A 27,516-nucleotide genomic window follows, 5' to 3' on the forward strand; every position below is an offset into this window, starting at 1 on the left:
TAAACTCATAGAGATTTAATATTATGCATCGATAAAGAAGAGAATTTGATACAATCAACGTTTAAAGAAAAATACATTTGTTTTGATTGCTCTCTAGCAGTCATAGTGAATGTATGGCAAGGCCTCTCAATATCACTTACAAAAACAACACATGGGAAAAAAGTAATTGCTTTGAAATCATAAATAAATTTGGCTCATTTCTAAAGGTAGTTGTCTTTTGAAGGAGTATTTAACCCAACAGTTGCATTGTCTCCAGATGTTAATATACTTAAACCTGTCGGTGATGATAATCCTGTCATAATTACACAAAGACAAGAGCCCACTACAGGACACATATTCTTGGTCATATTCAGGTCAAACATGTTTATTTCGGCATCTCATCCAAGTAGCATCGCATTTCGCTCCCACCTATGACACTGTAAATAAGAGAATGATTTATGGTGCAAAAAGCATATGTGTAGATTAGGATAAATATTGCCCTCTATGTGGTTCTTATCTTGAATAAACAAAGCAATAAACAAAGATTACATGGATACTGAACTGACAGAACACAGCCTGGACTCTAGCAGCACTTTGAAACAGCAGCAGTGTTTCAAACATCTACTCTGGTTCCTTGTCTTTACTTTCTCTCCTCACTGCGAAAACAGGAGAGCCAAGGGTATGCCGATCGGCTATGAGGCCACAGGGTTTGGAGAGGAAATGAGGACATGTGATGTGCAGCGCAAAAGAGAAAGATTTTACAGACTTGAGTCCCGGGCAGAAATCCAGAAAGACACAAATATGCAAACAAAAATTTGTTCATAAATGCCTTCAGGTAGCATGGAAACATTTTCAGCTTGTCTGTTCGCCGTCCAGATCAAGCCCGTTTCTCCAAACATTTTTGGTACAACGGATCTTTGTTCTCTGGTTAGGTAAATATTTACTATCTATATTGCATATATTCCATATTTCACAATTCTTCCAACAGGTGTGTTCAGACGTGTGGCTTAAATAGGCCGTTGCTGCTTGATGACGGTTGACACACAGAATAATGTGAACAGGAACAGAACATCAGGGTGAAGGGAGACGTAAAGCCATCAAGTTCATATCCTCAGATATTTTACACTATTGCCAGAAACAAATAAAGAATATATATTTATATATCCCATCATATGTATAACCATATATTATAACTAGTTGCAGGCAAGCAAAGAATTTCTCCCCTGCCCCTCATCCATCCCACTTTTATAAGGCTGTTAGACTCTCAGCTCTCTTTCCTCAGTCACCGGATTCCCTGAGATGTCGAGCTCGGTTCGTTTATAGCCAAGGTTTATTTGCTCTAACCATGATCAACCACCCCACCCCAGCTAAAACCATGTGTGAAGTGAAGCGTGAACTGCCCTGGCTCGTTCTGTGGAGCTGTCGAAGAGTTGATGGACAGAGGTGCGTTCTTTGCGCTGCTGCGTCCCATGTTGCCAGGTATCGGTGGAGGTGGAAGTGGAAGTGAGATTGGCCAAAAGAAGGAGAGGAGCTTTACTAATTTTCAGGTTACATCTTTGATGCTTTTTCCATTTGATTTCATTCATTTTCATATTGTTTTACAGTCAGATGCAAAGCAGTGTACATGTTCAATCATCCGTCATTCCAAGGCTTGGACAAGAAGAGGTTTTGCAAAAGAGTTCTTATAAAGACTCTTTCTTGTGTGCAGGTCTTTATGCATATGTGTTTGAGAGTGTGTGTCATCTTCTCAGGGCCTCTGAGAGGCTAATCTCTTTAGTAGAGGCTCGTCATAGACCCAACACTCTCCGTCCTCATGGAATAGCTGCAGAAACACAACAATAAGGAAATTGACAGACTATGAGCAGGATTCATGACTGTTGTGACCATTAATGCAGGTGAACAGCAAAGTGAAAGGCTCACCCTGGTCTCCCACTGCTGCTCCTTCTCCTTCCTCTCTCTCGCCTCTGCCCTCTGTTTCTCCTCCAGCCGGTGTTTAGCTTCTGTTGCTGCATCGATGTCTTTCAGCTTTAGGTTCAACGTTACATCCCTCCACAACCTGATGAATCAAACGGTTTAAAGTCAAATACGTAAGCGCACAGCTTGGTTTTTGTTCCGGTTTGAAGGTTGGCTGTGTTCTCTCTCTCACCTTCGTGACTCATATTCAAGTTGGTCTTCAGGCTTTCTCACTTTTTTCTTAACGATACCCAACTTCTTAGTGTCTATGAACACTGTGTTTTCCTTGAAACACACGACCCACACAATTATTTATATGTCAATACTTGCCTGCTGTAAATGTTTTCTTTCAGAAAATAAAAAGGACTCACTCCTGTTGCCCACTTGGCAAACATGATTCCATTCCATTCCCCTTCAATGGAGCAGTAAGACTTCTTATCATTTGGTGCACTGCAAGAGACAAACACAAAACGTGGTGTATTTCAGTAATAAAACGGGACATTTGATCCGTTTCCTTCTGGAATGCAAACCAAGCTTCAATCCACTTTAAACTCACAAAATCTCAGCGGTTATTCTGTGCTTTTTTCCTCCATAGAAGGGTTTGGTGTGGAACACGATGTTAGCACTGTAGCCTGACTTGGAGCAGGAGATGTTGCACTCTCCACCAAGCTCCACCCAAGGCACAGTCAGAATGGACCTAGGCAGAGGAGCTCAGGTCAGTGGAGCCAAACACAGTCACCACACATTAAAGGGAAACAGTAACACCTACTGTACCTGCCATATCCATTAGGAAAGGTGAGGATGTAGTGTTCATCGTACTCCAAACAGGAAACACAACCTGAAACAAAGAAGAACAAAGCATTAGTGCAGTATCCCTTATAGTAGGTAGTAACACATAGATCTAGTATTTTCAGTTCTGTACCTTGGCCAATGTTGTGGACGCCTATCGACATGCCTAAGAACTTCGATTTAGTCCAGATGTGTGCGTTGAACTGGATCTTCTTACTTAAACACTCTGCGTAGAATGCAGAAACTACAGGAACAGGAAATATATATTTAATTATTCATTGTGGGTTTGAGCAGTGCTGTGTAATGTAATCACTGGGAAGAAGACGCTTACTGGGCGGGTGGTGAGAGACCTGCTCTGCCACAAAACACACACTGTTTGGTGACGACCAAGGAACTGGACCATCTGATATGGCCTCCTGGAGAAGAGGACGGTTTTGAAACGTGTTAGTTATTTTAACCCCAATTAGATTTATTTGTACAGTATATAAGCCAAATATAACTGAAAATTTAAAAGGAGCCCAATAACATCTTGGGATGATGATCGTGGCTGTAAGTGGTACGTGATCTCACCGTGTGCTGGGGAGGCTCATCTGACTCACTGGGGGGCAGATCCCAGTGGCAGTAGAAAACTTCTCCTAGTATTGGGTTGTAGGGTTTCTTGGCTACTGAGCCTTTCCTGCCTGCATGGAACGCGGACAGGTACCATTTGACCACATGAACCATGCGGTCCCGGGGCTCCGCCTGCTCACTGATACTGGAGGAAGGCAAATAAAAAGGAGTGTTTACGGCTGAAACGGTTTAGCTCTGCAGAACAGAAACGCTGCTGTAACTGTACATACCTAACAAATAAGTCGGGATGTGCAAAGAAGTCTGCATACATTTCTAACAAGGATCTTCGTTCTAGGATGAACGTAGGCAAAACCACCTGTGAAATATAAGGAAAGGATCAGAGCAACTAAATGGGCTGTTCTTGAATAATAAGCATATGCTGCTAAAAGCTCTACCTTAGTGAGGTCCATGCCCAGACGAACTTGAGAGAGCAGATGCATGATGACGCTCTTGTGCTCCTCCACAGACTCGCCCTCGCCGTCGTCATCGCGGTCGTCATGGCTGTCAAATTGATCTGAGGACACCAGCAGAGAACAGCAGGTTCTCGTCACTGTGTACTGTTACGTCCCCCACGTTGTAATGCAAAGGCCATTACTCGGGTCTTATGATCAAATTCCATCTATGTCTTGCTGATCAGTAAACGCAAAAGGAAAAACAGCTCTTGTAATCAAACTGTGTCTTGTGATGGTTTTACCCGTGTCTGTGGTACCGTTGGACATGGACGAGTTGAGCGACTCGGTGGTGTTTGGTCGCTTCAGCGCCGTTTGTTCATTAGTGAGAGGGGAGGCAGCTGCAGGCCCCGAAGGACTGGGGACATGAGCAAGAAGCAGGACAGATAAGAAATGAATGGGATTTTACCATCAACTGAGCTTTGTTAGATATTCTATATTTACAGTCTGTTGCTTCCAGGCGCTATGCGGGCGCTAGGCCAACAGTGACACGATACTCACTCTATGCAGTGTTTGGGGGAAGTGCTGCTGAACTCGTCCGCATCGTAGAACTCATCCTCGCTGGAGGAGTAAGAGAAGTCTGGTACCGAGTGTGAGGGGAGGGGGATGTGAGCTGGGGAAGCGACGCCGCTGCTGGGGCCTGACGGGCCACTCCCTGACAAACAGAGAACAAACATTATACGTTCCGCCTGTTGCAGTGTTTCTCTTTGAAATTTAGCTCCTGCATTCATATAGTAAACCTGCCAAAATGGTCAAATCAACACAGAGAACTCGCTCCTGAGCATAGTGCAGCACACTGCGTACACTAATATGAAGCCGTCTTTAACATAGTGACAGCTTGCTCTGCAAAACATATTGATGGTGCTCTCAAGCATGCAGCCTGCCTCCTTAGTGCTCAGCACAGCATTTTAATATCGCTGCCTCAGCACCGAAGGCCAAAAGGCAGGAACCTCAGCTTTCCCTTGCTTTTAATTTACCTCATGGACACAGCACTCTAGGCTGGATATGTGCAGCGAGTATAATATAGTATTAATACTTTAGATTGTCCGTTCAACTTCCTATTCTGCTCAATGAATGTACACAAAAAGCACAAAAATCACAACAACATAAATGTTTGGCTGTATAGACTGGACTGAACTTTCACCTGTGCTGTTGGGAGTAGGGGTCTGCAGACTGCCCATCACCGTGACGACGGGACCTACAGGTAATGTGGAGGGTCGTTGGTCTGATTTACACACCTGAGAAGTGTCTTTAGCAAAAACAAAGAGCAAACGAATTAGCGCCAATGCCGTAATTCAACTCTAGAGCACATTATACGTAAAGTCCCTGTGCCAAGACGCTGCAGATAGAAACTGCAGATGAGAGCGGGAAAACATGGTCTATCGAGAAACTAAATGCCATCTGAGGATAGGAACCTCCCTTTACACTAACGCTTGCTTGAATAAGTGAATAATATCGGAAAAACATCCCAAGTTGCTGTCATACCTGGATGGTATGAATATCGTCACTACAACTTGCTTTAGTGACTCCACTGTCTCAAAATTCAGACCTAACCATGAGATTGAGAGGCCAAAGATTATATACAATACATTATAATACTTGTGCTAATTATAAAACAGCAAGCAAAAAATAAACAACTGCATTGCACACTGAGCGTCACATGGAGGAGAGCAAGACCCGCCCAGCAGGGGGCACTGCTGTCACCCGTAGATACGTCTAAGGTCAGATGCGTTGCATAACAGACACAAGTACATCCAGAGGCACATGAGAGACGGCTGGTACCTGTGGGTAGCGTGGTCTGTGTTGGCATCGTGGTGTTGACTACAGGAGTGTCCAGAGGGGGCTGGTAGATCCCATCCACTGGGTTAATGGTGCTCTGGAGGAAAGAAACAAAAACAACACATGCCATCAACAAAACAGGCTGCCTCAGAGGGACGCTAGACACTAACAAGGACACAGCCACACCACTGCCTACTTAACAATATAAAACGCTGTCTAAAAGGCTGAACCGACTGCAAAGCCGATTCATACAGGAAATACATGTTTTTCATTTTAAACATCAACACAGAACGCACGTTGCTACGTGTAAAACTAAATGTGCCAACATGTCGCTCGCAATGAAACAGCATTAAGTCTGACATCACTGTAACCTTTGGGTTATAGATCAGCTCACTGCTATATAACACGAACAGTGAAATAATATATGCGCCATGCAGCATCGCAGATCAATGTCCTTTCACCCCACTTCCTGGAAAGAGTGGCGTTACCACGTTTCATTAATCTAATCAATACGAAAGCAGCAGCTCTGCCTGAAATCCAGACACCAGCAGCAGTTTTACACAATAACTAACAGCGTCTCTTGAACTTTGAGCAACCTTCTGGTGCAAAACGGAGTTAATTAACTCCACTGGGCTGTGCAGTAAATGTGTAGCGTCTGTGGCTTTTGATTTCCCTGTGGTCAAAACCAGAGGAGACACTCTTATCTGCCACTGCCTGCTTCAATCAGTGCCACCCTAACAGGAGTGCCCCATGGATTTGAATAGAGGCATGACATACATAGAAAAACTCATAAAAAAGAGCTGGGAGCAGTAAGGCCAACGGCAACAGCAGTGAAACAGGTAGAAAGACTAACAGACTATTAAAGAGACCTTCATTCCTCCAACAACTTACCCTCAGGGACACTGGTAGCCAGAGGTATGTCTCATCACATCATCCAAACCTGAACTGCAGCTGTGACGTCTGCAGCTCCTTTCTTAGTTTCAAATGACTTTGTACGACTCGCACTAAGAGGAGGCCAGTCCCATGATCGCGCCCTGACATTAGGCTGTAAGGGTGAATAAACATTAGCCAAGGCAGGTGTGAAGGCTGAGCTGCAGGGCCATAAACCGAGCATGTAGAACAGTGAGACAAGAGCAGGGAACAGCTGCAAAAACGCGGTCCTGGAGACGTCGCCTCTGCTTCATTGGGTCCTCTCCCTCATGTATAACTTCCTTTCTTTCTCTCTCCCTTCTACTCTACTTGACACGCGCCTTGCCTGCTTACGTACATTAACGTAAGCAGGGGGCTTTTATCTAGATATCTAGAGACAGAAGGTGGGATTAGCCTCGCGGCCTCACAACGAGGAAGTGAAGCAAAAGGAGGTGGAGACCAACAGGCCGATCAGCAGCGTGTCGTGATCAGTCCGTGGGCAGGCATAAATCAATCAAGGCATTTCAATGATTGGACAGATGCATATTGAACAGGCTTCTAGTGGGCTAGTTCCCACACGACGAGGTCGACATATGAGCTACTGTAGTGTTGGTGTTGCAGAACAGGGGTTTAGGGCATTTACCTACTGCCTCTATCCTATAAATGACAAACTGATGCTTTCAAATTGCATTCATGATGTATAAAACTCACGCTCAGATTTGTAGACAGCGCTTATGCTGTGCTATTTATAGCACATAATACTGTGCTTAATGACTGTGTGATTAAGTTGGTCATAAGAGCAGTGCAAGTCTATGAGCTCTGCTGCCTCTGTGGGATTCCTGCCTCAAGAACCACACACACACGCACGCACGCACGCACGCACCTCGTCTATTCCAGCAAAGGGCTCACATTACACTGCAAAGCAAAGAGAAACATTTGCATTTGGCATTTTTTTTTCAACCTTCCACATAGCTACACCGCCCAGCTTCCATTTTCTAATTAAGGACTGGGTGGAATTACAGAACTGTTGTCTTGGGGATTTAAGGATGTGCCAGCATCTAACTGAAAGCAATGAAGCCAAACTATGATGTCTGGAAAAATAAAACATGTTGCTCATGAGGGGCTATTTGACTTGGGATGTCTGCTTGGCACCCTACTGTGAAGTACTGCATGATTATATATTATAAGGCATACAGTAAATCTTAAGCTTTAGTGTCCATCATTGATATTTTTGAAAAAAATAGAAGAAATAACAATAAATATAAATTAAATCTAGACTGAATCCACAGCAAACATGTCAGTAATTTATATGTTTTGTAATAACATCATGCAAAGCTGCTTTCATAAGCATTGAAATGTAGGCAGGACACCCACAGAGACGGTGAAATGCCCCTGAATGGCTTTTCAGCCATTAGTCCTCGGTGGTTCAATAAGCAGGCAGTGTGGTCACCACAGATCAATGGTGAATTAGCCGACTTTAATTAGTGGGTGAAATGAAGTGCGACATTCTCCCACATACAGGCATGCAAAGACACGTGTACATGTACATATAGCACATCCTGCAGAAACGCTCGCGCACACAGACACATCTTTGCTATCTCGGAAAAGGAAAGAATGGTTCCCAACCACCGCAGAGCTTTACATCTCAGATGAAATAGAGAAATTAATGAGGAGGACAGTGTGGTAAAGAGCCTGAGCCAGTGATTATGTCCAAATCAGACAGCATGCACTAAAGATCTGATTTTACCAGCTTTTCTACAGTGGAGTAAATTAAGCAGGAAAAGAAAGTTAGCAGGTTGTTTGATTGAAGTTTTTGTCATGGACAGAGGACGTCAAACTTACTATAAGTCCGTTTGCGTGTTGCTGTTCGTTACTTTGGTCCTTAAAATTTTGAGAAGACAATGTTAGGCTATATGTGTAGGAAGGTTCAAGAGTCATTTTTAATAAGCATCCTAAGAATCTGTGCTGCATAAAGCAGACATATCCCTTTCTAATTACATGGAGTCTCAATATGCACCAGCTCGCCACCTACAGCAATCCTTTCATCACATGGTAAAACCTTTACTTCCTCTACTACTATGGACAACGCCAGAGCTACATAAAGCAGAAGTAGTTGCTCACTTTCCTTTTAAAAGGGTTGAACATGTGATGAAGCAAATACTGGGCTACACCCTCATCGACCAGTGTCTCAGTTAGCAACAGTTAGTAGGGAACCACCCCAGAGACACACACACAGTAACACATGGAGCACGATGATGTGGTCTCACAAGAACAATGATCACAGTGTAACCAAAACCACAGTACAGAGACACCAATCAAATGTGTGTTTACCTTGGCTATTTGCAGCAGCACGATACAGTGCTTGATGGACTCTACCATACTCTGGAAGAGAGAAGCAGAAAACCAGTCATTATCCAGAAAAACACAGAAAGGCCAAAATACCAACAGGAAAATGGGATTTGTCCTGACTTACACAAGTAGTCTCTTTCAAATTCTCAATTTTCTGAAAAAAAGAAAAGAAAAATGTAAACTCTCGCTACAGCAGCAGATCTAAGAGCTGCAACAGCGTTAGTTTTCTTGAAATGGAAAGTCACAGTGACAGACGAGACAAAATGACCACTCTACGTGAGGAAGTGAAGCACTGGGCTGTTTGTCAAAGCACCCTGAAGCACCAGCTCCACGTTCTTACCTAACACAAAGAATTACGAAACACCACCTGCTGTTGTGTCCTAATAAGATTACAGTTGATGGTCGATGAGTTATAAACTACAACTACACTGGTGAAGATGGTAAACCACATTTGTTCTACTGCTGCTTTTCATCATATATGGGCCTGTTAAAGTAAAAATACTTTATTACAATTTGCATGTTCTATACAACTATACAGCGTTTGAACTAGTGTAATTGATAAAAAACATTTCAATGACAAAATGCTGGGAAACAGAAGTCCATTGCATAAACTGATGCCCTGCAGTAACTCGGTGTGATACGTGCATCAGCCTGCCTTCCCTGCTGCATCCTATAGCTCTAATGACAACTAACACGCAGAGACACAATGACAGAGTGGGTCTGCTGGTACTCACTCTGCGCGATTCATCCTCTTTGCAATCCTTGATCTTCTCATCAAAGAGCTGCATGAGGGCGACGGGGAGATGGAGATGAAAGGGGAAAAAAAGAGGATCAGCTGAGAAGCATCCACAGTTTTATTGACATACAGTAAACACACGGTGACTGTGTGCAGATGTAGCTTTGGATAATTCCGCGATAACCAGTCTGCTCTGCTCACCAATAAACCCCCTCAAAGACCCTGCACTGGTCAAGGTCTGTGCGTTAAAGAACACACAAACTCTCACATCCACTGAGAACATCACTTATGAAGCCTGAAAACTACTGTAGAAAAAAGTACAAAATGCTCACGCATCAACGTCTGCCATTATTTATAAGGAGGCGTGCAGAGTATGAATGACCACATTTCCCAACTATACAAAAATGGTAACACCAGTGACTAACCTCTGTCCAGCGATGCAGCTTTTGTAGATAAGAACACCTGTCATACCGAAACACCTTGCGTCATTCTAACTTCCTGTAGCTGCTGCTATAAATGAGCATTGCATTTTATTGTGTGTGCAGCCTGCCTCTCTCGCTCACTTTAGTCCAACTCCAAACTATGGCAGACATCAATGCAATGCCCAAAGCATGTGCACCTGCTGATGATCACACAGTTTCAATTCACTGTCTTTATAAAGGAAACATGTTTGATGCATGCCTATGGGGATGGATATTTTTTTGCTTTTTCACAAAGCAGAAGAGTATATGAGAAATAGGATTGGCAGACATCCTACATTTCTAATATCTTAAATTGACAATACAGAATAAAATCTGCACATACAAAATGTTACAGTTGTTTGCACAGTTAATCAAAACCCACCTTCAACTGGTCGATCAGAATCTGTAGGTAAGCGTCAGCTTCAGCTAGTTTCTTATCAAAGTCTTGAACACTGGGCACAAATCCTGTCTCTGCCTCCTGAAGATGAGAACATGAAACACAGCGCTTTAGTGTGAAAGCCATAAAACAGATCCATGCCGGTCCTGTGGAAGCACCTACACATCCAAAGCAAAGTCCACAGACACCACGAGTAATGCAGGCCATGTACAGTAGTCACACATTACTCATTCATAAATTATGGCTCGACTCTACCACCTCCTGGCATGGTGGGTCTCTAAAGGGTTTCACAAAATGGTGGACAGAAACATCAACAGGTCAGGAGAACCTTCCAGCAGAGGGATGAACTAGGGGACATGTGGACACTATTGTGTAGAGGCTGATGTTGCGAGGCCAGCAGGCCTGTGTGCGTCTGCCTGGAGCCTTAAAGGTGCAGAAATTCAGGCTTCAAATCAAAATCAGGAAACTCAAATTGAACTACTGATAGAATAGTCAATCTAGTCACTGACGGCTTCATTCTACAGTATTCATTAAAAGCTAAACAACAACTGGCCGAACAGATGTGAGCAGGCATCACACAGAGAAGCTCAGGCAAAAAGACAAAGAGGGGCAGGTATCTGTATGTGAGCAGAAACATGGTGCAGCCGGAAGGCAGAGAGGACAATCAGCAGCAGCGACACCACCACGACCGCTCCACGTCGAGCCAGACAATTCAGTCAGACGACCAGTACGGTGTTAGTGCCACAGAAACACAGGCGACACCACGGTCGCGTTAATAGACGAGCCGTCGTCAAACGCCGCTACCGCTGCTTTGGATTTGCTGCGTTGCACAGTCCTGTTGTTTCCTGAGTGCGAGGGCCTTTTTCTTCCTGCTAAACACGACCTCATAGGAATGTGAAGAAAAGCCATTGACAGTCAGAACCCTCTGAGCGGCCGCACGAGCCGTTAACCTAACGTTTAAAACGTGGAATCATCCTAGGATTCAAAGGAAACAAAGTCTAGCTCAGCGGCCGTGAAGGCTACAGTTTACTGGGCAAACTTCCTCAAAAGGATCAAAGGTCCTTTCAGTTTGACGAGACTAAAAAAAAAACACATAGCTGGCTCCAGGAGGCCTGAGCAAAAATCTAAAACCCTTATTGGGATGAGTAAATAGTGTGATTTAGAGCCCTGGTGTAATGAGCACAGTGACAGCAAGGCCAACAACGTGTCCCGTCTGGTCACTTATTTATCCTGCACCCACACAGTCATTACATCATACCACTACACACCTGTGCTGGCTACAGATTAAACAGATTCAGTCAAAATGACCTCAGACTGTCCGCGCTGAGCAGAGAGGTGACTGCACGTGCTCAAACACGCAGGCGAAAGAGAACGATGCAGGAAAAACGGGGCTGACGAGGCAAAAAACCAAACCAGGCACAAAGACCCAGAGTCTATTTTTACATAACACATCACTCCTTGTGTTTAGACAACAACAACACACGTAAGCGTGGGGAAGCGCCGCTGTTCCTTTTACAGACATAAAGTTGGAGGCGGACAGTCAGCGGCACGAGGCTGCTTTATAAACAGCTGCCGGGCCACAACGTCACTGCTGCGCTGCTCCAGGAAATCGTCCCAGACGTTTAAACCTCCATCATCATCATCATCATCATCATCATCATCATCATCACACACACTATGTGTGCGAGTGATTGTGACATAGCGGGAATATTTCAGAGCAGCCGGCCAAGTCTCACACCAAACGCTAAACCCTCCCAGACGCTACACAACAACGCCACGGCTCCCTCCCTCCTCCCCCGTCTATTTGTCTTTCCACGCCGTGTGACCCACTTTAAAATGTTGCTGCCCCAGCGGCGCACTGCAGCCGTTAAACTTCTTCACCGCAGCGGCGTCTGCGTGCGTGTGCTTTACTTACTGGGTGCCTCGCGCCAATGGACATTCTGCATTAGGCCTCGTACATCTCTCCCGTCAGGCTCTCCAGCCTGACACAGGACCGTCCTAGCCTCTCTGGTTCTCTTCCCTCTCCCTACAGCAACACGCCAGCCGATGTGGGGAAGTTAGCGCGTGTTCCTTCTTCCTCCCCTCTACTGCTCCTCCTCCTACCGGTCTGCACGGAACAATCTCCTCCTCCGGCTCGCCACTGCAGTCTGCCAGCCTTCGGTCTGTGTGTTAGCAGGGCAGCTAGTCTGGCTACAGTGTATCCTTTGGCAAGTTATCAGCGGAGCATTTGATACAAAGCAGGCAGAGCCGAGTTAATCCAGGACCCTCCCCTGGCAGGAAAGCCTCACTTCCTCTCACGCAGGCAAAAGGCACACACGCGAAACAGCAGCAAGGACCAAAGGGACAAGTATGAACATAAACAGCGATTGGCTGAGGCGGCTGAGGCAGATGTTTGGCTCAATAAGCAAGCGGGTCTTGGATTGGCTACATCTGGATCACATGTCGCTACGACAGCAATGCCAGCGCAACACTGTGTGTGTGTGTGTGTGTGTGTGTGTACCCTGAGTAAGCAGGCACACGTAGCACATCAGAAGGATTTGCTACACAGAGAGGGAAGGCAGATGAGGACAGATGGAAGGGTGAGTCAAAAAGGTGGGTCATAAGGGTTAAAGGAGGAGGAGGAGACGGTGGAAAGAACCGCATGTGGATGACGCATGAGGAGAGCGAGGAGGAAGATTCAGGGGAGACAAACAACTGGAGGGCAGGAGAGAGAGAGAGAGAGAGAGAGAGAGAGAGAGAGAGAGAGAGAGAGAGAGAGAGAGAGAGAGAGAGAGAGAGAGAGCGCGCGCTGGCTGAGACCGGTGCACTTAAAGACACAAACCTCTGTCGCAAAGCCTGTGCATAAGACGTAAAAGCCTGGTCGCCATGCCAGCCCGAAGCAGCCACTGCTGCAGTGACATGCTCCCTTCGTGATGGCATGACGTCACCATTCTCTCCGTTTTATCCTGACAAGAATCAGCACTGACTCAGCAGCTCTGCAGACACAGGCTTAAAGGTGTAAAAACAGTGTGGCTGTAGTGTGATCATCAATAGGGCCCTTCCATAGAAGCATAGTGTGCTGTATATGGAGCATGAGAATCCTGTAATCTTGTTTAAGATGGAACACATTTTTACCTGAATGGTTACATATTTTCTCATAAAACTCCTTTTTGGCTTCTGAGTAAGATTTAATATTTCCATACCTGCAGTTGGAGGGTGTGACGGAGGATGGTCCCCTCTAAGGCGTGGATCCACTTCTCCCTCTCATCTGCATCTCGAGCTGAGGACGGACACACACACACACACACACACACTGGGTGAGCCACGTTTTCCATACAAACACCACCACTAGTCATGTGTCACTTTACACCGGGACACATCACTGAATAGCCGTGAGTAATAATGACGCAGCCATGGAAACTGTGTACCCACCTAGCCAGCATGTCTGGACAAGAAGAAATCTTACCTCTGCTAAAGCAACACACACGGAATAAGATGGATGAAATGATAAAATCTTACACAATAAAACGAATAGGTTAGTACATACCCTCCTGACTGCAGATGAAATAAAGAAAGAGTTCACACTAGATTAAAGTATGGAGTTGTTTGAAAGACTAAAGTTTATTTAAAGCCTAAAGTGTATTTGATGCAAAGATGGACACAACTCCCATGTGCTAGCTGCCATTTCCATGGCCTGAAGACTGGAACAGAGTGATCCAAAGCCAAACATCTCCTGGCTGTTGCTTCCTGTTTAACATATGTGATAGCAGTTGTCAGTCTCTGCAGGGTTGGAGTTAGGGAAATGACATCAGTATTTATTTTGTGCAAAGTAAATGGTGGACACAACAGGGATATGCAGATGGGCCATATCCCTTAAGGCAACGACAGGTGACACTGGGATTCATGGACATCGCTGGGTATATTAAATACATTCAAACACAGCAAGTCAGTCACTGTCAGGTCGAACAAATATACACAAAACGTGTGTTGTTAAGGAGAGAAATAAGAAGTACGAGAGCGGAGCACTAGACCCTGAGGCTTGATTTGTTCACTGATTGAAGCAGTGCAGAGACCAAAACAGACCAACGTCTGACTTTTGATTTGTGTCTTTAAAGAGCTGACTGACAAAGGCATACACAACACTCCTATTTACAGCCAAACTATACACAAACAACGGATTCTGTGCCGGCTTTAGTCTTGGTAGGATTCTCTGTGGACTGGACTGGAACCAGACACAGCATGGTGTGGTCGGAACAGGACTCACACCAAAAGGTAGAACTAAGGCTTTTCACTTCATTTCTCTGCTGTGGTGTGCACGTGCACGGAGGCCACCTCAGTCAGAGCCACTCTCAAGCTGTGAAACAAGACCTTATTAAGACAAATGGTATGCAACTGAATTGGCTGGCAAACTATATCCTGCATAAGAGTCATTTTTCATTAGGCTGGAAACAAGACAGAGCAGCAGATGAACGGCTGCGGCAGCATGGAGGCTGAGCAGTGCCACAGAGGAAAAGCTTTTAAAGACATTAAAAGGAAACCGAGGCTCAGGCCAATCCACTCAGACGCCACCCTCTTACCCCCCCCCCGCCAAACAGACTCTCCAGAGGACCAGATTACTGAGGCTAATGTTGTTTAGCGCCACGCATGACGGGAGCGGCTAGAAGCAGAGCTGTTCAATAAAACCAAATACTTTAGTGTCACAGGTTCAGCGCTTGTCCTCAACGGTGGTCGACTTGATCACAGTTCTAAGGTGTGAGAGGGTTCTATATCTATAGGCACTCGACCAGTCAAACACTCTGAAGCTGTGCCGCCATGAGACTACTTTATGCAGCTACAAGTGGAAATAATTACACAGCTATTTGTATTAATATAATGTAGATACATTAAAGTAATTGAGCCATTTTTGTACCAAGAAAATCAAGTTCCTGAGACAAGGTACAGTAAAGCTACTAGAAGAGCACAGAAGAGCACTATATAGATGTAATTAATCAGAAGCCAATCCAAACAAATGCTTTCCTAAATATTATGAAAGACTGACAGATAAAGACTTAATAATCCCAATAACCAACCAATGAAATGCTGAAAACAATAAATGCTTCTGATATATGAAATAGACAGAGCATTTAGCTCCCTGGTACCCACAATTACATTAGAGTCTGTTTAATATGCAGCATATGTTAAACCCCTCTCACCACCACCAAACGGCAATCAGTAGATGCCTTTATTTAATTGAAATATATTCATTTAAAATACAACAAGACTAATCCTTATGTGTGTTATATTCAGCTTGCATCATCTTAAGTTAAGATGAAAACACAGGTCTGCTATCGTTAATTTGTGCCAACGGTCAAACATCAGCCTGGTGAATGATTTTTCAAAGAAAACATTGCCTCATAATTAGTCACAATTTAACTTTAACTACGCCCAAAAGCCTTTAAGCCCGTTTCAACTGTATTTCTGACAACCTGTTGGCCATCTTGTATCCTGCACATACAGTTTTTTCTCCAAAACACCTCTGTTACTAAGTCACGCTTACCCTCCATTTCCTCCCTGCTCCATGAAATCCTCTAATACATGCAAATGGGAAAGTAGTTGGCTGCCTGGACATCTACTTGTCAATAGTGTGACGCTATTGAAATACCCACTGCAATCTGAGAAGCAACGCATGAATCACAGTGGAAATAATCTGGATCAATAAGGTATCATCCTGTACTATATATATAGTACAGGATGATACATATGAACACACACACACACACACACACACACACACACACACACACACACACACACACACACACACACACACACACACACACACACACACACACACACACACACACACACACACACACACACACACACACACACACACACACACACACACACACACACACAGCTGCAAAGTTCAGGTGTGTAACATGACCACATCACATTATTATAAACAACACTCAACTTGGTGATGACCAGACAAAACATAAAAAAGGGACCAACATGGCAAAAGAACATCGAACTACAAGGTAGGGAACAGAGTGAGAACATGAGGGTCTGGATACTGTGACAGAGATGCAGGAGAAAACATGGGCAGAGTGACGGCTACTGTAGATAAGGGGAGGCCGATGAGAGAGAGGAAAAACGGAGGAAAGGGGGAAGCTAAAGGGCTCTCAGGCAACTGTGATGCACCGCCGGGGGAGAGGGCCTGATGAATAATGGATGCTTCTCTAAATAGAAGGACAGTACAGAGCTGCACTGAATAGAACTACACCCCAAGCTGCGATTGTCCTGCAAGGAGAGGTATAGATCTTTACACGGAGATGAGAACTGAGAGAATGATGTTCTGTATTGCTCTGCACCTGTGTCCAGCGGTTATGCTCCAGCCATCTTACGGACCGCGGCACAGGCGTGCACGGCTTACACAAGCACATTCCGACACTGATGAGAGTCCTCGGAGGCCGACCGGATAACGTGCTTAGACCAGGATCGTTTTACAGCAACAGAGAAATCTCCTTCTGCCCAGCATCCTGTGCATTTCCTGACACCCAGGTTTACGGCTGTTGTTTCCACAATCTCATGTTCACGTATTTAAATCCGGCCAGTTGAGCTACTGCTGATTTGCTTATTGTTTTGTTTTTTTTCCGCAAACAACAGCAGATGAATTCAAATGCGTTGCCTATTTAATACACAAATAACCTCAGGGATATTTAAGAGGCAACCTGCCAGAACTAACAATTCCCCGACTCAACTATTTAATCTTTGCACATAAGAACAGCATCTACCTTCCCTTGTTCCCGTCTTCAGATAAGAAACGAACAAAACGTTTTCACCTTTAAGCCGCTGACACGCAGAAGCAGACCAAGATTAAATATGACTCAGAACGTTCCAAAAATAATATGACTAACGTATCATGAATTACAGAATTATTAAAAATTATGGGGAAATGATAACTTCCTTGTTTTGAGAATGAGGACAACAAGCAGCAACATGACACACCTACTGTACCAATACTGGATTATTATGAAACACTGCCACCAAACAGCCTTGTCCACGCTGCTCTGAACTGTCCTTGAACCCTGATAAGAAACCGTAACACAACGGGACGCACTGCTCCACACCGACGGTACCTCCCAGAAGACAAACAAACAACGCCTCCTGGAGCCTCCTGCCCGGCAGCGGCATGCGTGTGGACCGTGAGCTTGTCTCCTTACCCTTGCGTTTGTAGAACCACAGCATACAGCTTCGGAACACAGACATGGGAGAGGGCATGGAGGAGGTGAGAGGGGCAGGGGGTCCATGGACTGTGGCTGGGGGTGACCCTCTCGTGAGGGAGGTGAAAAAGGGTGCTGGTAGTGAAGCGTGGGGGGGTGGGGGTGGTACAGATGGACCGGATGGAAAGACAAATGCAGAAGAGGTGGAGAAGTACAATTTAAAGACCTGGTGAAGTAAAGAGTAAAAAAGGCAATCTGCAGTGTTCTGTGCTGGACAGCTCCCTGACAAAAAGGAGGAGAAGGGCTGGAAGGAGGGGGAGAGGGGGGTGTGGGGCTGCTGTTGATGGCAGCCAATCCTCTCCCTATGGAGCGACTTGGGCGTCAGGTTGCGAGCTGCGGCAGCGGAGCAGCAACGGCCGGACAGCGGCAGCAGCCAGGAGGGACCTGAGCTCAGCTTCCAGCTCAGCAGTATTCCTCTATTACTCCCAGGGGCTCAACTGCAGAGACACGCGAGCAGCGATCGTCCTCCTCAGCCACAGTCGAGAGGGCTGAGGGAAAAAAACAAAAAAACCCAAAAAGCAACTAACTTGCTCGTTCGGTTCCAGAAGACTCTCTAGCCTGCAGCGCAGTGTTGTTTATCTACGAAATACATGCCCGACCAACTTCAGAGATTCCACAGGATGGGAGGAAAGACTACGGCACGGTGTAGACGCCTGCGTGCATGTGTTTCCTGGTATGAGAGCAGAGCAACCCAAGTCTTTAAAAAGGTGGGGGGGGGGGGGGGGAGTGAGAGAGGGAGCGAATGAACAGCAGAGGTGGATGCAAAGGAGAAGCTGCTGATGGCAGCACGGAGAAGAGGCAACGAGGAACGGACAGAACGGCGTCAAACGGGGACGTCTCACCTTGGAAATGGAAAGTCTTCTGGTCCACAGTGATTGTGAATGTGCTGTCGTCCTCGTCATCAATGCCGATCACAGCTCCCTGGGCAAACAGAGGGGGGATGGGGGGGCAGTCAGACAGCAGGCCACGTCACACTCCACTTTCTGTGTCTATTCTCGTGTCTTCCACATGTTCCTGCAGCCCCCCAGTTACGGCTCCTGTAATTTATCTGAGCAGCTCAACTGCCTCCTCTACATATGACGTATGTCTTCAGCCCTCATCATCCCCTTCTCACAATCTCGCTCTCTCTCTGACATGAGTGCAGCCTTTTGGAACATGGGAGTGAAGAAGGGAGGGGTGGAAAAGGAGGAGGTGGGATTTGGGAAACCGAGGGAGGAGAGAGGCAGAAAAGGGTGGAGAGAGACTGATACAGGGGACCAGCAGCTAACTGCAGAAACAGGGTCTGCTGGCTAAGCTGGGGCATTCGCTCCTAGCAACGGCAGCACGGCATGTGACTCAGAGCAGCTGAGCGTTACACAGACACACCGAGAATAAGGAAAACAAGTCAACATTTGTCACTGCATTCATCAGGAATGCTTTTCTGCATGTGATGGTACGTTAATCCGTGCGGAGCCATAAATGTTATCTCTGCCCCAGCGGTCAGCATTTTAAACACATGACCCAGTGGCTGAAGCATATTTCACTTTGCTTATGACGAAATATGGGCTCATAAAATCTGTTCTGGAAAATATGTGAGCGGATATCGACACAATGAGCCTATTGGAACGCAGCCGATTGCCACCAACAATCCAATAACACACTTAGAACGACACTAGAAAAAGTGGCCACATTGTTATGTCACACAAGACCAGGCATGTTTGTAGGTTAGCTAGAATATGCTAAATATGAGGAAATGGGGAATTTTGAAAGGAACTCAAAACAAAACCTTTGACTTCATTGTTTTTTTACTTTAATTCCACATCAGAGTCTTGCACTTGTATCAGTATCAATAATCTAAATTATATTTAAATCAAAGTTTTAAAATAAATCACAACAGTCCATAGTGACACATTTTCAGCCCAAAAGAATTCCATTCCTTTCTTTACGCTATAATGAACTCTCTCACACCAACTCTTATTTTCAGCAGGTACTTCCTCATCAATCCTATCGAAGACAACACGTTTGTGAAGCTCAGTAATGCAACTAGTGCTAAAACAAGTGGCTCAGAGTGTAGCCATCGCCACCGTTTGTCAAAACTCACTGAAAATGGCCTTAATTTCGTCGAGACCCTCACTGGACCCTAGAGTCATGGACATGACAGCGTTCGGTTAGTGGAGGTGGAGGAACAAGGACTAAAGAGGCTTTCATTTCTCAAACCAGTACACTACCAAAACCTCCCAGTCGGCCCAGGGGGAAGTGTTCTGTAGCAGTTCAACTTAAGCCAGAGTAACCTTATATATTAGTTCTTGTCCACTGCTCACTTCTCTAGGGAGAAAATATTCTCAAGAGTTAAGAGCTCTCACTTTCAGTATGAAAACTGTAGTTGCTTGAAAACTGTAAGGAAATCTTCCTCTAAACATATTATAGTAGCACTCATCATGCCATCTAGTGGCCAAGGCTCAACATTAAAAACACACCTTTATTTACCAGGCAGTTTATATATGCGTTATACTTTGGCAGATTGGTCTTAACTTAGATCAAAGTTGAATTTCATATATGTTTCAAAAATCTATGTTTTAGAAAAACTGACAAAGCAGATTGTGTCTCCCAGTGGGGGGCACACATCAGGTGATCAGTGCTGCACTTGGAACCACTGTTCCCTTGATAAAGCCTTCGTAAACTGAAAAGTAGGCCAACAACTCGCGGCCAAGCAGTCAGAACATGTAGAGAAGGACTGACCCTGAGTCGCACACAGCCTCTTCTGGATCCACGCATCATCTTGTCCTTTGACTGTAAATGAAAAAGATAAGAAGAGATAAACATGGACAGTGTGCAGTAAAGCAGAGCACTGCACTTTGCTAATGCATTTTAATTGAAGAAAACTAAATGCTGTTGTAAAAACAACACACTGAATTAAGGCAGGTTTTATTTTTCTAGCATATTTCTAGTCCCTCAGCGACAATCCAAAAGTTTAACTCCGCGAACTCTTTTTCGCCACACAAACAGTGACGTCATGGATGATAAGGGAAAAGAAGTAATAGCTGGCTTATTCTAACTTCTCCCCAGACACATATCTGGGTCACCTCAGTACTGACGTGCTCTATATAGCTGGTATAAGCCATTATTTGCTGCGCTTTATTTAACATTAGCTCAACAAACCAACACAACTCCTTAAGTTGTCAGACAAGGTTAGCTTCACCTGCTGGTTTGACAACTCTGTCAACTTCCCGGTAAGAGAGGAGTTTTTACCTGCCCTTTACAATAACTTCAACAAACATTCAAATAGCTGTCACATTTCACCATGCCTCTATATTTAAACATAACTCCGCGCATGTTACGGTGATTTTTTTTCCCATGGGATCTATCAGAAGTGTAAGCAGCAATAGCCCCGATCTCCCATCCGCGGTGTGATGTAGCTCTTTGGCTAGCTGTCCGCCGGGTGTGGGTTTCGTGTTTAACTTCACATACCGCGAACACATATGTCACATACATTATTAACACTATCCTTAACATTACTTAAAGGTTTGTGTAAACTATGCATAACAGCGATTCTATGGATCAGTGTCTCTGCTTTGAGCTAGCTAGTTAGCCACATTACAGAATGTGTGTAAAAAAAAAACGCCGATCCGGATTGGTCCGTTGATGTCGGAAGACCGTTGCTATTGGTTCACGTGCGGGTCTGTCACAACAGAGACTCGCCTCTTTGTGCCAACTGAGACTCCCAACTCCTGACAAACACAAGGCCTTTATCCCACTTCGCTGTGACAACCAGCGACAACTTCCACAGCCGCTTGGGTTCTGCACTCACACGCGGTGCGTATGGACGTACCGTGTAGTAGGACAGCAGGCCAGCGTTGTAGTCCAGAACAAACCAACGGTACTGCCAGCCTTTCATGACGTTAGTCCACTTGCTAAGCGGCCCTTCCATGATGGACGCCATCTTTACAATAGCCTACGGATGGGGCGGAGTCGGAAATGGTTGCGGGCCGGGCAGGCGTCACCGACAGACGGTCGGCCGCTGCTCCCTAGGATGCTGCGCCCCCATGGCAAGCCTTTTTAACGTTTTAGGGTTTTATAATAACTTTCCATCATTGCATTTGAGATAACCTAAAGTAGCATTTAGACTAGTCAAATTACATCGTGACTAGTCAGAATTATAATTTAAATCTCTACAAATGTAGGAAGAATTACTGTTTAAGATATCTAAAATTGCCAGTCCAATTGATGGACTGGAGACCTGTCCAGGTGCACCCTGCATCTCGCCCGTAGATAGCTGGGATAGGCTCCAGTACCCCTGCGACCCCGCATGCGCCTAAGAGGTAGAAAATGGATGGATGGATGGATGGATGGATATCTAAAATTACATGTTGACCATTTACAATCTGTCTGTGGCTGCATTTCAAGGATAATTTTGGGGTATCTAAAACCAAGATATTACTAATTTATCGTAATTCAATTGTAGATATCTTTAATTGTAGTTTTAACTAGTTATAATGTAGTTATAATTTCTGTGTTCCATGAGTCACAAATCTCCCACTCTACTTATTACTCATTGTCTCCCCTATAGTATGTGAACAAGGAGGAGCACGATGGTTTGGTGTCACAGCTCGAAGGAAAGAAACAGGAGCAGCTTCATAGCAGTGCAAAGCAGCTGTGCCACAGGGAAAACTAAGCCCTGTAGCTGCAAAAGAGGACAGACAGTGAGTCAGAGAGACTCTCACAGGCCACAGTTCAGCTGGTGAAGAAGGAACCTAAACAGTGTCATGTCACTGACAAATCACAGCAGAGCAAATACACATTATACTTGCACTAAAGTTCTAACTCTGTTCAACATTAACATAATGGCAGTGTAACATTAATCTTGTTTTAACATGTAGCTGCTATTGTTAGTGGAAACTTTTATTCCAACAGAACCGTAGAACAGTTTAACTGCAACTTAGCGTTGAACTGTGATGCTTGTTTAAAAAACTCGCATTCTGCCCTTTGGTTGAAACTGGTGGATAATGAAAATTGTAATGTGTAAGCGATGCAGCACCAAAAATTAAATGCATACTCTGTGTAAACTGTGTAAACAGCACCAGATACAAAGAATAGAAAACAAAACAGTATTCATCAATATCTTTATTATTTACAATAGACTTAACACTGATAAGCAGAACTTCACAGTAATATAACGTGAGCTTTAAATAAAAAAACAAACAAACAAACAAACAAACACAAAATATAGATCTCATACAATAAAAAAGTTAATGTTTACATCTGTCATCCCTGTTTAGATTCACATATTCCATTATGGTGTGTGTGTTGGCTGACATTGCACTTGTACAGAAGACGTGGCCTTTGGTTTAAGGATGTATACACACCACCTCAGGAGGAGACAGGAGAAAACGAAGAAAACATGGAGGCAACAGAAGCGAAAACAACACAAAAGACTGATTTTCAATATCATGGTTCAGTTCAGAACTGAACAGAATTTGTTCACATATTAAATTTGAAAAAAAAAAAACATGCTCATGGGTCCATTGTACGGACATTGAACACAGCATTATCTCTAGGCTGAATCTGTGTATGATACTGCAATGATACTTTTTTCCCCTCACTTTGATAAGGAGTTTGGTATTTGTTGACTGGTGCTCGTGTGATCAGTAGAAACAGAGAATTTTGTGTAGAATGTCTTTATTATAGAGTAAGTGTGGCTTTATCAACAGTGTTAATAGCCAATAATACACCACCTAAATAGACAAAGTGCACCTTCCATCTTCAAGTTTGCATCAAACGGTTGATAAAAATCTATGTGGTAGCGATGAGCTCTCTCAATGACATGGCAAAGTAAAGATCCCACTTGGATGTTTGAACGATGGACGTGAAACTCTGCCATCCTGTGATTTATTATAGTGATAGTTTAGTGTACAGAAATTGTTTGTTCACAAAAAGGCACCAAGAAATATGAAAAAAAAAGAAGTCCATGACATTTGAAACTCACAGTGAATAGATATCAACCATCAGTTTGTCTTAATGCAACCTCAAAGGCCAGAGATAGGATGAAAATATCGATTCACAATGACATGAAATTATGTGAAAGTCGCCAAAACAAGCTGACAAGAGGTTTGAACCTGACAATCCATGTGTCATTAACAGACATGACCAAAGTGTTACAGACCTGCAGTGTTTACAGATTTAGTTTTATAGTGTCCACCAACCAATGTGTCTTATACTAGGCCTTATCCAGTGTACATGAGCCAAAGCAAACGAAGAAATCACAAATGTGATTATTGTGTGCACTGTACACAGTTTGTTTGTTTTCTAGAAACAGAGCAGCCACTTGTGGGTTTAGCGTAACCAAAAATAGAACAGTGGGCCAAAAACAAATACATTAAAATGAAAATGGCACCGTTAGAGATCAAAGAATCGTGCAGAAGAACATTCGACCGGATTCAGAACTGAAGGATAATACATTCATAATACAGATATTCAGATCTGGATGGATGGGTCTCAGTCTTGAAATAGATCTCTCTTCAAACATTGCTCCTTATGCTGTGACCACACATAAATCTTGTTTCTTGGATATGAAATAAATCAAATATTTACATAACTTTTCTCTCAAAATAGGTCTGTGCTTTCAATAAAAAAAGAATAATTTAAAATTCAAGTTCATCATACATAGACATTCTAAAAAGCATTTTCTTTGAACCACGTAATGTACAAATCGCTCATGTGCTGAAGACATACTGCAGTTTGTTTGTTGAATCAGTACTGTGGTTAGTGTGGTGTAGTAGGCCTCTGCATGTTCGCAGTGTACATTGACGAATGTGAGGCACTGAGGCCATGACAAGGCTACAGGGAATCCAGGACTGTCCATACTTGGAAGGACACTTATAGACACACTGTCCCGATTCACCTGCTCATGCGCCACTGTGTGCTCTCCCTCTCCTCACAGCTCTTTTTTTAATGCTCAAATGCAAAAGGGAAAAAAATGTAGTGTGCAGGGATGAGTTGTTATAAATACTGAAAGGCTGTAGGGGACCTTTATGTGGCACTGTGTGAACGTAGTCCAGACACCCCAGAGTCACTTAGACACCTTTCTGTGTTACAAAGGGTTAAAATAGATTTGTATACATGTTCTCTTCTTAGATTTGATAAGCCTGTCTGTAGTGAAACCTCATGTTTCACATAAGCTTATTTACACTTGTGAATGCTGTAAATGATAACTTCATTGGTTTTCAGTGGTCTCAACTTGGGGGAATGTCACTGTCAAGAGAGTTTTGAAGATTAGTGTCAACACTTGCTTCCCATCTATAAAAAAACTGTGTGTGTGTGTGTGTGTGGGGGGGGGGTGCACATTACAACTAGTAAAAAGACAATTTCAAGACAATCTATGAGATAGAAAAACAATGCACACAACCGGAAGTGTGTTATTGAGACCCAGAAACCTTGAATCACACTAAACGACACTTTCCTGATCCTTTAAATTACAATGGCTTTAAAAATGGCTTATGGTCACTCAATGACGAGATGCTGAGCACATATTTGCAAAACACTGCTTGAGCTTATGTCCGTGAAAACAGCTGTCTAGTATTGTCAGTAAGGCCGGGCACAGCCACCGGTGTCCTCGCTCAGTAATGTGACACGCCAACAGATAAGCAGAGTGAGCGCTGGCTACACACAGCTGATGTACTTGACATTCATTAAAAAAAAAAAAAAGAGAGAGGCCTTTGTCCTCCCAGCCAGATGGAGGCAAAACATTTCATGGTTTGACCTAACCACATTTAGTTTGGTATGAACATTTCATTTATGTACAGGTCAGAGCAACGTTAGTGTCCACACTGGCATCTTTATAAAACTGTAGCTTGTAAACAATAAATGATACATTTTGTGGTGATTTCTCTGAGGTACTAAAAGTTTCATCTTGTTTGTCCCCCAAGCTCTGTAAATAGGACAAGAAACCTAAAAAAAGGGGAATAGAAGCGATGTGGTGTTTGGGTTGACCGTCAGTGTCGCCACGGTGGCTACCTCTGTACTAAATCACTGATCTCCCTAATACAGCCGTGCAGATTGTCCAATACAGTGTTAGACCCTGCACTGCTGAGCCCCCCCGAGGACGAGGCCCTCAGTTCCTGCAGGCTGAGCTCCAGCTTCCCCACCGCCTCCCGGAAGGCAAACTTGTTCCTCATCTGAGGGATGCAGTCCACGTAGCCCGAGCAGCAGTCCAGCAGCTGGTGGCCGGCGTCCAGCACCTGGCTGCTGGACGGGCTTTCAGTACTGGCTTGGAGGGCGCTGCTCAGGCATTCGGCGCTCTCCAGCAGGGCCTCGCGGCTGACCCGCTCCGGTGGCGCCCTCTCTGCCTGCTGCCTGGTCCGCCTCAGTGCCACTTTGGAACCAGCAGATGGCGCTGCGTGTGAGGAAGAGCCAGTGGTGGTGGCGCCGTTGGCCATTTTGGTGGGAGTCGTGCTGTTCGTGGCGGAAGAGGAGGAGAAGGTGGAGGAAGGTGCAGGAGGCACTTGTGGTGGTGGCACGGACGGCCTGCCCGTCGGCGTTCCCCCGGACATTCGCCCTGACCTGTGACCTTTTAACGTGTCCCCGTTCACTTCCACGGGCGCGCCTCCTATCTGCTCCTCCCCGTCACCGCTGTAGGAGTGCTGCAGGCTGCGCAGAGTGGGGGGAGGAGGGGGAGCACACTTGGGTTTCACGAGTCGTGGCCTGTCCCGGTCGGCTTGGTGCTCAGACAGCAGTTTGAAACGGTTCCCCTGAGAGTCTAATCCCACGAGGTGCACGTCAGCCGGGCTGTGCTTCAGTGTGGGGGAGATCAGGACCGGGACTTTGTGGTTGTGGGTTGTTGCTACAGTTGATGTAGCACACGAACTTGAAGTCTTGGAGGGAGATGACCAACTCTGCTGCCTGTCCAGTCCTCCTCCACTCTCCTCTCTACCCTCCCTGAGCCGGGACAGACTATCCATCTCCCCCAACTCCCCCCCAACCCCGGGTGCCCTCACCCCTACAGCAGTGCCCCGTGGTAGCAACTTAGCTTTGGGCCTTTCCCTGATCTGTGCCGTTCCCTCATCCATCCTCCGCAGAGCTTCTGAGGGCCGTGCAGTGCCATTCTCAGGCTGGGAGGTTGTGGATGCCGTCCTTTCCAAAGGGGGTTTAGCACTGCGGTTTCTGGGTAAAGTAAGAGCCATTCGTTCTAGATCTGGCAGCCCAGCAGACATAGAGGAGGTAGAATTGGACCTAGGGAAGGGCTTAGACGCACCAATCAGACTGCCACTCTCCTCTGACGAGGCTGTCTTCCCCGTCCGTAGCCCCAGGGTCTTTTTAATGAGCCTAGGTGTAAAAAAGCCAGCCAACCCGCCCCAGCTGCTGCCACTCGTCACCTGCGAACCAAGACCACCACCCGAGGGTTTCTGCCCAAAAGCAGCCCCACAGCAGCGTGCCTGGGCCTGGGCGGGTTCCCCATGGGAGTGGGAAGGAGACGCTGAGAAGCCCCCTAAACTGTCTGTTTGAGGCAAAGGAGGAGGAGCGCTGAAATCAGCAGTGGGCTCGTATTTCTTATGAGGCTGTGTCTCCATCTCCCGGAAAGAACTGCTTCTCTTGGGTGGAGTCGGGAGGTTTTGTTGCAGCTGAGAGGATGAGGAGGAAGAGGAGGATTTCTTCTTTATGAAGGAGCTGAAGAAGCCAGTCTTGCGGTCTCGTGTGAATATGCCCACATCCTGGGCATCCTCCAGGAGGCTGCTTGGAGATTTATCTCGTGGCTGCTGTTTTCTGGGCAGAGCTGGGGAGCTTCCTGATCGGCTGTCGCCTCCCAGCAAAGACGACGCCCAGGCTGCAAGGAGAGAAAGAGAGAGAGGGTTAAAAAAAGAGAAGGTTGCTCAACATCTTCTAAGAGACA

The 27,516-nt window shown here is 45.2% G+C and overlaps 2 protein-coding genes and 1 long non-coding RNA gene across 13 annotated transcripts in view; 1 reads left to right on the plus strand and 2 right to left on the minus strand.

Moving 5' to 3' along the window:
* Nucleotides 1-21,642, minus strand: osbpl9 (oxysterol binding protein-like 9). Of its 7 annotated transcripts, XM_029147643.3 has the most exons (24): nucleotides 21,463-21,640; nucleotides 20,373-20,423; nucleotides 18,497-18,575; nucleotides 13,593-13,669; nucleotides 10,396-10,491; nucleotides 9,551-9,598; nucleotides 8,941-8,970; nucleotides 8,799-8,849; nucleotides 8,310-8,348; nucleotides 5,562-5,655; nucleotides 4,924-5,028; nucleotides 4,281-4,434; nucleotides 4,025-4,137; nucleotides 3,726-3,844; nucleotides 3,561-3,646; nucleotides 3,292-3,475; nucleotides 3,053-3,137; nucleotides 2,855-2,965; nucleotides 2,707-2,770; nucleotides 2,489-2,629; nucleotides 2,304-2,382; nucleotides 2,126-2,217; nucleotides 1,900-2,035; nucleotides 1-1,801 (listed from the first exon to the last, which is right to left on the minus strand). In XM_029147643.3, exons 1-24 carry the CDS (start codon nucleotides 21,571-21,573, stop codon nucleotides 1,727-1,729), a joined length of 2,220 nt encoding a protein of 739 aa, XP_029003476.1. In that variant the 5' UTR covers nucleotides 21,574-21,640; the 3' UTR covers nucleotides 1-1,726. The 7 variants fall into 7 exon arrangements, with proteins under 7 accessions (XP_029003476.1, XP_029003479.1, XP_029003478.1 ...); XM_029147646.3 differs by lacking the exon at nucleotides 4,924-5,028 and having other exon boundaries at nucleotides 21,463-21,642; XM_029147645.3 differs by lacking the exon at nucleotides 8,310-8,348 and having other exon boundaries at nucleotides 21,463-21,641.
* Nucleotides 20,462-23,021, plus strand: LOC114853838 (uncharacterized). 2 transcript variants are annotated; one of them, XR_003785656.3, is made up of 3 exons: nucleotides 20,462-21,446; nucleotides 22,201-22,333; nucleotides 22,910-23,021. It is a non-coding gene; the product is annotated as an uncharacterized LOC114853838 (long non-coding RNA). The 2 variants fall into 2 exon arrangements; XR_003785654.3 differs by having other exon boundaries at nucleotides 20,463-20,863.
* Nucleotides 22,740-27,516, minus strand: part of abl2 (c-abl oncogene 2, non-receptor tyrosine kinase) — an 18,602-nt gene continuing 13,825 nt past the window's right edge. For all 4 annotated transcript variants that reach the window (XM_029147640.3, XM_029147639.3, XM_029147642.3 and 1 more), the window contains exon 11: nucleotides 22,740-27,450. In XM_029147640.3, coding sequence (XP_029003473.1) covers nucleotides 25,640-27,450 — 1,811 coding nt within the window. In that variant the 3' untranslated portion in view covers nucleotides 22,740-25,639. The remainder of the gene's footprint in view (nucleotides 27,451-27,516) is intronic.

The sequence above is a fragment of the Betta splendens genome, chromosome 4, assembly GCF_900634795.4.
Source record: "Betta splendens chromosome 4, fBetSpl5.4, whole genome shotgun sequence".
NCBI classification, from domain to species: Eukaryota; Metazoa; Chordata; class Actinopteri; order Anabantiformes; family Osphronemidae; genus Betta; species Betta splendens.